Source organism: Triticum urartu, chromosome 7A (assembly GCF_056163025.1).
Source record: "Triticum urartu cultivar PI428250 chromosome 7A, HENAU_Tu73, whole genome shotgun sequence".
Taxonomy (NCBI): Eukaryota; Viridiplantae; Streptophyta; class Magnoliopsida; order Poales; family Poaceae; genus Triticum; species Triticum urartu.
Window position 1 is genome coordinate 631,256,272 of NC_141879.1, and position 10,684 is coordinate 631,266,955.

At 47.7% G+C, this 10,684-nt stretch overlaps 2 protein-coding genes across 2 annotated transcripts; both read right to left on the bottom strand.

Annotated features, from left to right (window-relative positions):
• Positions 1–863: 863 nt before the first annotated feature.
• LOC147960815 (uncharacterized) lies at positions 864–1,502 on the bottom strand. The gene has a single exon (XM_087533558.1). The coding sequence runs from the start codon at positions 1,500–1,502 to the stop codon at positions 864–866; it is 639 nt and encodes a 212-aa protein (XP_087389684.1).
• Positions 1,503–4,285: 2,783 nt separating this feature from the next.
• On the bottom strand, positions 4,286–6,931 carry LOC147960816 (uncharacterized). The gene has a single exon (XM_087537471.1). It carries the CDS (start codon positions 5,720–5,722, stop codon positions 5,261–5,263), a length of 462 nt encoding a protein of 153 aa, XP_087393597.1. The 5' UTR covers positions 5,723–6,931; the 3' UTR covers positions 4,286–5,260.
• Between the last annotated feature and the right edge of the window lie 3,753 nt (positions 6,932–10,684).

The following is a 10,684-nucleotide window of genomic DNA, read 5'->3' on the forward strand; positions in this document are numbered from 1 at the left end:
CTCCTAATTTCTCTTCAGGAGAAAGCCAAGAAACTGCGGATGGCACTGAAGGTACCTGTAGATGTTGCCAACGTTTCTCATTGTAATTGACTTGATTCTGAATGAAGCTAATTCAGATGATGTAATTCCCTTACCCCTGTTGATCCATGTCATGTCAATGGATATGTTAATTAAATGTAGTAAACACCATTGCCGTCAAGTATTGATTTTATCTGCAGTGTGACATGAAACTGGTCTGGCATATATACCAATTGTACTTAATTAATGAAATTTGCAACAGTTGCAAAATTCAGACAACGTATCTGTTCTTCTCCAGGAAAATAGAATATGCACCAATTGTACTGAATGAAACAGGCTTTTTGGCGCCTTCCTGATGCAACAAATAAATTCTGCATTATTGACGTGTAAACTTTTCTAGACGGAGCACACATATCTGTTCTTCTCCGGGAAAATAGCAGTAGTCTGGAATGGTAGTTCAAGCACAGAAGCAATCTTCTTGATGGGGTCATCACATCCAATGCTTTTACATAAAACATACCACAACAGATTGAAAACATAGAAAGAGATCTGGTGTTACTTGCATACATTAGATCCAATGCTTTTACATAGAACAAATCCCTTGCATTAATTGATCAATTGTGATCATATTAACTGATGGCCAAATTCACTCGCACTACTGAAAAACATGCCAGTGAAATACACTTACACACTTGCAACCTCTGCTGACCCTGCTTCCTCTACTTTGCTCAGCTAAGCAACACTAGCACTGGCTGCAATGCAGATTGCCGACTCTGTTTCCTCTGCTTTGATCAACAAGGATGCACTGCTGATGATTTCTTCCTCTGCTTCGATCACCCGAGCACTCATCCGTGGATTTGCATCGCCTGAGCAAAGTCCCTTCGATGAGCCATCTCGATGCGGTGAGCTTGATAACGCCATGCTTGCTGTCTTGCTTGGAGCAGCTCCTCAGGGGACTTGGTCACGTCCGAGTGATGGATCCAGGGGTCGTTGAACTGCACAGTGTCCGCCATCTGCTCCACCTTTCGCCGGGCCTCCGCTCTGCTACGCTTGATGTCCCGCCGACGACTGGCCTCTTCTTCGGAGGCAGGGTGCACCCAATCCATGGCGAGGCGAGCGTTCTCGATCAGTTGGCGCATGCTGATCGGCGGCTTCGATTGCGTCGCGCTCTCCGGAGATTCGGCGATCTGGTTCTTGATCGCGGAGGAGTGGAGCGGATCCCTGTCGCTGCTGGGACACGGCAGCTTTGTGCCCTTGATGTTGGCGGCGACCGCGGCACGGAGCTCGCCCCCGGAGCAGGAACCGCGTGCGCACTTCGCCGGCGGCTGCCCATCGCGCATGGACACGGGCCGCTTCAGCGTCTTGGCAGCCGCGGGGTTGGCCATCAAGGCAGGGTTTAGGCGCACGCGGGAGCAACTGGAGTGCAGGTCAGCGGTGCTACGGCGCGGGAGCAGAGCAGGTGGAAGCACCGTGGTGCCGGCCATGGCCGCGGCCGCGGAGTCACGAGAGCAACGATCAGACGATGATCACACGAGCACGGGTCCGGCAGTGGGAGGGAGGAAGCGATGCGTGGATCGGGAATTGGGGGAGACGGGGCGAGCAAGAAAGAAGAGACGCGGGAGACGGGGCAACTGGCGGCAACCACTATATCAATCTACAGTTTGAATCCGAGTTGGCCCAGGATTTGAACATTCACTAGCCTGATGACGCTATCTTTCCAACCGGTAGTACTACTCGTAGTCCTCAACTTGTTTTACCAACAACAGTTCCGCGTCCTGAAACAAAACTGTTTTCAATCTAAAAAAGCAAAAAACTGTTTTCTGCATTCAGTGTTTTCAATCTAAAAGAAAACTGTTCAGCGTTCAGTGTTTGGATGTACAGTACTACTATGATAGAAGGAAATCGCAGCATTTTTTACCCTCGAATTCTTGTGCAATATCTTGCTCTGTTTTTTGTTTGTGAGGAATCTTGCTCTGTTGTTATGTGCTTGTGCGCATTGTTGAAACTTATCAATGCGTTCCTCCATTCCTGCATTTCTGTCCCCAATCTACCGCTTTGGCTTCAGTGTGCAGTAGATCTGAACCATCCCTGCATTTCTGTCCGTGCACTATGATGATTACGCCGATGATTTACCAAGGGTGATATAACTTCATTTTCTACCCAGAGTTCAGTTTCTATGAAAGAACAATGGCTCCAGAAAAACAATGAGCACCCACTTTGTACATTGGTATTTGTCATCAGATTAAGGAAATACAACAATGCTTTCTTGACATGCAGTCTGTAGATTCCTTATATGTAGTTCCAGCCTTCCAATGGTCATTAAACATTTCTAGAGAATATGTTTAACTCAGCCTAATAGTACCTTTCCTCTTGGAAGACACGATACAGCGTCAAAATCTTACCATTAATTCGTCCTGCAACTAAACACATTGAGGCCTAAACTTTTACTAATCTAGTAATCCTAGATATGCAAGGTGAAACGATTTCAATTCCATTGCCTGTGTAGGTCAATGCATCTCTGAGTTTCCAGCGAAAAAGACAACAGAGATATATTTTTAAAATATAAGAAAATTTTAAACAGACTTTTAAGACCAATCACAGTACACATTTTACTATGAGTGAACAAATTTCCATACATTAATTTACACTTGCTTTTTTATTACTTACACCTGTTCTAGCTGCAAACAAACTAATGCCCTTTACAGAGGAAAAGGAAATGGTCACCCCAGGATCTACAAAACATGTACAGGGCAGTGCTGATCTTTCCATTGTGCATTCCTTATTTCTCTACAGGAGAAAGCCGAAAAGCTGCAGATGATACTGAAGGTATAGAGGAGGAAGAAGAATTGCAATACCTGTGGACGTTCCAGCGTTTCTCATTGTAGTTGAGTTGATTTTGAATGAAGCTATGTACTAGTTTGAATTCAGATGAAGCTGTGTACTACTCCCTCCGTCCCATAATATAGGAGCGTTTTTGGCGCTCTTATATTATGAGACGGAGGGAGCAGTAATTCCCTTAACTCGGTGGATTCATGTCGATGAATATGTTAATTAAATGAAGTAAGCACTATTGCCGTCAAGTATTGACTTTCTCTGCAGTGTGACATGAAACTGGTCTGGCATATACATCAATTGTACTGAACAAACTTTGCACCAGCTGCAAATTCAGACAGCAAGTACACATGAGCTACTGGCAACAATGATGCATGTATGCATCAGGATTTAGGAGTAAACTTTTCTCCTGGAAAATAGCAGTCATCTGAAACTGTTCAAGCACAGAAGTAATTTTCTTGGCGGGATCTGTTATTCTCTTGGTGGGATCGTGTGCCTGCCATAATTCATGAAAAGAAAATGTTATTAGGAGGGAACATACAACAGATTGGAAAAATAGAAAGAGATCTGGTGCTGCTTGCATACATGAGCTTTTTGGTGTCCTCCTGATACGACAAACAAATTATGTATTGTTGAGATGTAAACTTTTTCTTCTGAAAAACAACAGTCTCTTGGAAGTTGGAACAGTTCGAGCGCAAAAGCAATCTTCTTGGTGTAATCGTGTGCCTGATATTATTCATGAGAAAATGTTAATAGGAGGGAGCATAGATCAGATGAAAACATAGAAAGAGATCTAGTGACAGGCGTTTGCATTAATCAGATCCAACGCTTTTACATTTACGAAAATCCCTTGCATTAATGGATCAATTATGAGGATAATCCCCTAATAGTTTGTAGGGTAGGAACTACTTTCAGAGATGGCTAGTATTAAACTAAAATGACTGGTGATGCTGGAACTCAGAGATGCATTGACCTTTCAGAGATGGCTAGTATTAGACCTGGCCAGAAACGTGTACAGCATTTGTATTTGAACTACTTTCAGAGATGGCTAGTATTAAACCATTTCAGTAGTATTTTGAATGTCTTGCTGGAAGTTTTGCCTTGAGAATTGGAGACAAATGACTGGTGATGCCCAAATGGAGGCAAAGATGGGTGTTGGTGTCGCTGGCCAGGTTTTAACCATTCAAGATGATCAGACTATCTTTTAACTGGGATGGTAGTTCGTTTAACTGTTGAGGGCAAGTTCTATTTAGTTAACATCAATATTAACCAAGAAGTTCAAAGCTGCTACAAGTCAGACAACCAGAAAGAGGACTGTTTTGTGTCTGCATCATCTTGACATTGCAAGCTATGCTAAAAGTAGGTAAAGCCACAAGATTCCTACAGAGGAGGAAGAATTGCAATACCTGTGGGCCTTGCCAACGTTTCTCATTGTAGTTCAGATGATTTTGAATCAAGCTGTGTACTAGTTTGAATTCCGATGATGCATCATGCATTCTAGTTCCCTTTCCTCAGTGGATCCATGTCAGTGAATATGTTAATTAAATGTAGTAAACACCATTGCCGTCAAGTATTGATTTTCTCTGCAGTGTCACATGAAACTGGTCTGGCATATACACCAATTGTACTGAATGAAATTTGCAGTAGATGCAAATTTCATACAACATATCTGTTCTTCTCCAGGAAAATAGCATATACACCAATTGTACTGAATGAAACATGCTTTTTGGCGCCTTCCTGATGCGACAAATAAACTTCTCTAGACGGAGCACGCATATCTGTTCTTCTCCGGGAAAATAGCAGTAATCTGGAATAGTAGTTCAAGCACAGAAGTGATCTTCTTGGTGGGATCATCACATCCAATGCTTTTACATAAAACATACTACAACAGACTGAAAACATAGAAAGAGATCTGGTGCTACTTGCATACATCAGATCCAATGCTTTTACATAGAACAATTCCTTGCATTAAGTGATCAATTGTGATCATAATGCACACTAATTGTGATCTCACTCGCACTACTGAAAAAAATGCCAGTGAAATACTCACACTTGCAACAAGACTACACTAGTGACTCTGCTTCCTCTGCTCAGCTAAGCAACACTAGCACTGCAGAGTGCAGACTCAGCTTCCTCTGCTTTCCTCAGCTAAGCAAGACTGCCACCAACAAGGCTGCACTGCTGATGATTTCTTCCTCTGCTTCGATCGCTTGAGCCATCTTCGATCACTGCTGATGCATGTCCCGTCGACGAGCCATCTCGAGGAGGTGAGCTTGATAGCGCCATGCGTTTTGTCTTGCTTTGAGCAGCTCCTCAGGGGACTTGGTCACGTCGGAGGGATCGATCCAGGGTTGAACTGCACGGTGTCCACAATCTGCTCCACCTTTCGCCGGGCCTCCGCTCTGCTGCGCTAGATGTCGCGCCGACGGCTGGCCTCTTCTTCGGAGGCAGAGCGAGCCTTGTCGAGGCGAGCCATGGTGAGGCGAGCTTTCTCGATCAGTTCGCGCATGCTCATCTGCGGCCTCGATTCCGTCGCGCTCTCCGGAGATTCGGCGACCTGGTTCTTGATGACGGCGAGCTTGGTTCTTGGATCCTTGCTGATGCTGGAACGCGGAAGCTTGCTGCTGTTGTTGATGTTGGTGCCGACCGCGACATGGAGCTCTTCCCCGGAGCAGGCACCGCGTACGCGCTTCGGCGCCGGCGACTGCACGTCGCGCACGGATCCTGGACGCTTTGGCGTCTTGGCAGCAGCGGGGTTGGCCATCAAGGTAGGGTTTAGGCGCACGCGGGAGGAGCAGGAGTGCAGATCGGCAGCGGCGGCGGCGCTACGGCGCGGGAGCAGAGCAGGCGGAAGCACCGTGGTGCCGGCCATGGTCGCGGCCGCAGAATCGCGAGAGCAACGATCAAACGACGATCACGTGAGCACGGATCTGGCGGCGGGAGGGAGGAAGAGGATGTGGTGGAGGCCGACCAGACAGATCGGGAATTGGGGAGACGGGGCGAGCAAGAAAGAGAGGACGCAGGCGGCAGGGCAGGGGTGGAACTGGCGGCAATACCTGTCGATGGTTTGAATCCGAGTCGGCGCTGGAAACAAAACTGATGACGCCATCTTTCCAATTGGTAGTAGTACTGTACGCGTAGTCCTCAAGTTGTTTTGCAGGGCAACGCCAAGCGCCATTTCGGAAACAAAACTGTTTTCAATCTCACACCAAAAAAAAAACTGTTTTCTGTACGTTCTTCATATCGATTTGAGATATGCTAGAAGGAGATCAAGTAATTACACACGAACCCCTCTCAGTAGACAAGACAGTACAAACAAACTAACGCTTCGTTTGGATGTCTCCATTGAGAACCTCTGAATTGCATTGGATCCAATACCAAATCAACCTTTGTATTGCAATGGGCTCCAATACCAATACAGATGTTTGGATGTACAAAATATTGCCGGTTGGAATTAGATAAACTAGCAATACCAATGTTACGTTTGGATGCCATACAATGGAATTGACGGTGTGCATGAGCTGCGCCATGAATGGAGCCGGCCGAGCAGCCGTGAGGAGCACAGGACGCAGTCCTTCCCACGGTTAGCCGACCATCCGTGACCTGGATGGAGCAACTCTGGCGAGCATGATGGGCCAAGCTCGTATAGGCGCATCTCCTCGTGTATGGGAAACTCCGACGGCCGCGGGATCCAGAGCAGAGGACGGCCACGCCGGCGAGCACGAGGGGAAGGGGATGGTGGCGGGGACGCTACAGACGGGAAAGAGAGGGGCGCCGCCGGAGGAGAAGCAATCAGGGACGAGGAAGGGAGGAGCGACCGCCGCCGGGATGGGGAAGGGAGGCTCACCCGTGGAGGAGTCAGACTGACCGGCGACGGGGGAGATGCGTGAGCAGGGGAGATCTGGGGACGGGGAAGCGAGCCGCGACTCAGGAGGAGGAGTGACCTGGTAGGAGGAGGGGGGGACCTGCGACGCCGCCTTCTGGTCGCCGGCCAGGTCTGTGGTGGCCGCCAGCTCCTTGGTCCTCGCCTCTGTTTACTCTCCGATGTCCTTTTCTGTTTGCGAGGGGGGAAAGAGAATGACGAAGCGGTATGTTTTGCGGGGAGGCTGATTTCAGCACGATTCGGAGCGGGATGGCTCCGTATTGCGGGCAGGCACTTCGCATGGGAGGAAATTCGGCCATCGTTTTCGTTTCATTTCAGTCTGCCAATTCAGTGTGCAGCCAAACATATGAATTGAAATTTAGGAATACCAATTCAGATTCCAGGCCTCCAATGGAGATATCCAAACGCAGTGTAAGAGTATCTCTAGCATATAATCCAAAGTTTAATCCTCCATCCTCTAAAGAGCCAGGGATTAAACTTTTATTCATGCAGCAGATCCACCGAAACTTAATCGTCAAAAAATTCACGGTATGCTAGTTCATCCAAAACTTAACATTGTTCTTTTTTCAATTGGCATTAGTGTTGGGAATGTCTAATTTTAAGTTGATATGCAAATCTTTGTTTCTGTCAACTGACACTAATTGTAGTTAGCAACTCCATTTTCCATCATCTACAACTCAACTTAGAGTAACATAGGAAAGATGTAGGTGAACTATAATTTGTCACAACGGGTAATTTTTTTGTAGGCCCAAATATCGCAGATTGTCAGCAATGAGATTATGCCGATCTTGTATACAAGGGTATTCTAACCTTATAAATGTCTGTAGGAAACTTGGCACCACAGCTCCCCCGATTGATGCGTTCTTGGCCGCTCTATATGTTGGTAGATCACTATTTAACCGCCTGATTTTACAACCCAGCACTGTTTGTCCTTAATCGTTAAATGTTTCATTATGCTTGTTAGAGTTGTGTGGAATATAGTGTACAAGGTAGATTACAGTTGGACTTGTAGTTGTATTGTGTTTAGATAGGATACGGAGTCATGTCCTAGTATGACACTTGTATCCTAGGCCTCTCATGTATAGCGGGGGTAGACACACGATATAACATATGCCAACATAATAGCACAGGCGCGCAAGGGGGAGCCGGCGGCGTGTGCCGGCGCCCGGGTGGCCGGTTTGCGGCATTGTGACGGTGTCACGGGGAGGAACGCCCGTAGTCAAGCCCCGGAGATGTAGCCATATCGGTGAACCTCGTTAACAAATTTCGTTGTCGTGTTCGTGTGATTGCTTGGTCCTCGGATGATCAACGGAGTGCCTCGGATTTATTTTAACAAGTGATATCATGAGATAGGTTGTTCGGAGGCTGTTGGATTGTTGATTGGAGGAAGCGATCGGAGGCGTGTGTGCGTGTGACAACAGCAGACGATGTGGCGGTCGATCGGCCGATCGATCGGGCGAGCATACAACGGCTGAATCGTGCAGCAGCAGGCAGAGGCCGACACACAGGGCAGCTGGTCGCGGCGGATCGGTCGATCAGCGGTGCATGGAGCAGGCGGGCTGGCCCATGTGGGTCGGCTGGTGCGCACCAAGTGGAGGCAATGTCTGCTACGCGTACGGAGCTGGATGGTTTTGGACCAAAAGGAGGACCCAGTCCTCGTGTTCGACACGGTGAGAGGCACGAGATCGATTCGGCAGAATAGTCCATCAGGGATACAACATTGGAATTAGCAGGGGCAATTGGCAGCAACAATGGTGCATCGGTTTGTGTCCAGCGGCAAGTAGAATAACATTGGCAATTCCAAGGCTGGAGTCAGCGAAGCATCAACTAGTACAGGAGCTTCGTGAGTAGCAGGATTCAATCAAGTGATCTGGTTTTGCTGCTTGCACACGAAAAGTGTACTAGGGATTTGGGGTTTTGCTAAGTCCACGTGAATTGCAAGGTATTCTATTGAAGCTTGAGTATGTTTTCACTAGCTCGGTCGTACAAAGAACTATGGCACCAAAGGGTACTAGATTTGAGGTGGAGAAGTTCAACGTAACTGAAAACCTTGGGTTATGGCAGACAAGGGTGAAATATTTGGCGGCACAATAGGGATGTTTGAAAGCATTGCGGGAAGTTATGCCAGGTAAGATGGAATTATCATGTGATGGATGGAAATTTGCGGAAGACGATTTGGGAGCCTCGAGCGTGTCATGCAGTCGGAGAAGTTCGGCTTGGTTGGACTAGATAGTCTGACGGATCAACGTGAGTCAGTTGGTATAGAAGACGGTGGCGGGATCAGCGACGACGACATAGGAGCGTGATGCTGATGGTAACCGACTTCTGGGCGTGGAAACACGTGGTGCAGGCCCGGAGGCTTGTGTGGCTTCGACAAGACTATGGTGCGGGGTTGATTCAAGGTGATGTACACACGGAGCTTGAAGTCAACAGGGCGTGAGGGTGGACTGATCATCTACCATGGAGTCATGTTGAAGGTGGAGCTGAATTGAGGGGCTACGGCGTAAGTGCATAGAGAGTCGAAGCCTATTCAACGGTGGGAAAAGCGAGTGACATGCAGTTTGGACTGGAGCCCAGTGGTCTGATGGAAGCGTGAAACTCGTCATCGGTCGGTGATGATCGATGGTACTCTGCAGTGGGGGTTGAGTGGTGTGGTTTCGTTACCCTTGAGACTCGACCGGGACAACGGAGACTCGACGCGGCAATAGCGACAAGGCGTGCGGCACGCACGAGACATGGAGACGGGCCAGGGCTCTGGTGGTCATACATGTGGTGAGACAACTGCGAATTTGACTCGGCATGACTAAAAGCAATGATGAAATTCCATCAAGTTTCAGACAAGCAGTCAAAAAAGGAGCGGTGATGTTGAGTTCAGGTAACTCTTATATGTGACACCAATATGTGAGTTGTTCACTATCACGCAGGTCATTGATCGGTGTGTGATGGTGTTGATGGATACTCTGGAAGTTGGGAGCACAAACTAGAGTAACAAGGAACTTAATTTTGCTCGAGTGTTGACTGTGGTCAAGAAAAGAAGGGACTACAAGTTGCAGGTGGAGTCACATGGAGTCTTTGGAGTAGCAACGGTACTCATGGGATAAACTCAAGTCCAATGTACATGGAAGTTTGATGCACGGACGAATCCAAGGAGGTGAAGAATATTCGCCAAGGTGAAGTTTGTTAGAGTTGTGTCGAATATAGTGTACAAGGTAGGTTACAGTTGGACTTGTAGTTGTATTGTGTTTAGATAGGATATGGAGTCGTGTCCTAGTAGGACACTTGTATCCTAGGCCTCTCATATATAGCGGGGGTAGACACATGATGTAACCTATGCCAACATAATAGCACCGGAACGCAGGGGAAGCCGGTGGCATGTGCCGGCGTCCAGGGCGACCGCGTGCGGTATTGTAGCGGTGTCATGGGGAGGAGCGCCCATAGTCAGGCCCCGGGGATGTAGCCATACCGGTGGACCTCGTTAACAAATCTTGGTGTCGTGCTCGTGTGATTGCTTGGTCCTCGGATGATTGACGGTATGCCTCGGATTTATTCTAACAATGCCACTAAACGTTGGAACCATGTCTTGCTAGGCCCGCTCACAGCAATTCTATTGTTCTACGTCTTGGTGCAGATTGAATTTGTGCATAGGTGAACACGCGGTCGAACGGTGAAAACCCTTGACGTGGATCCCCTTCCCTCCTCGAGTCTAGGCCCCTTCACCTCTGTTTTCTCTCTCTCCACCATTGTCGGTGTCAAAACCGGCGAATCTCAGGTAGGTGGTCCTGAACTGTGTGTCTAAGGTCGATGGTAACAGGAGACAAGGGACACAATGTTTATCCAGGTTCGGGTCCTTTCTATGGAGGTAATACCCTACTTCCTGCTTGATTGATCTTGATGAATATGAGTATTACAAGAGTTGATCTACCACGAGATCGTAATGGCTAAAACCCTAGA

Coding starts and splice junctions, on each gene's coding strand:
- LOC147960815 (XM_087533558.1), bottom strand. CDS start 1,502: ATGGCCGGCACCACGGTGCTTCCACCTGCTCTGCTCCCGCGCCGTAGC.
- LOC147960816 (XM_087537471.1), bottom strand. CDS start 5,722: ATGGCCGGCACCACGGTGCTTCCGCCTGCTCTGCTCCCGCGCCGTAGC.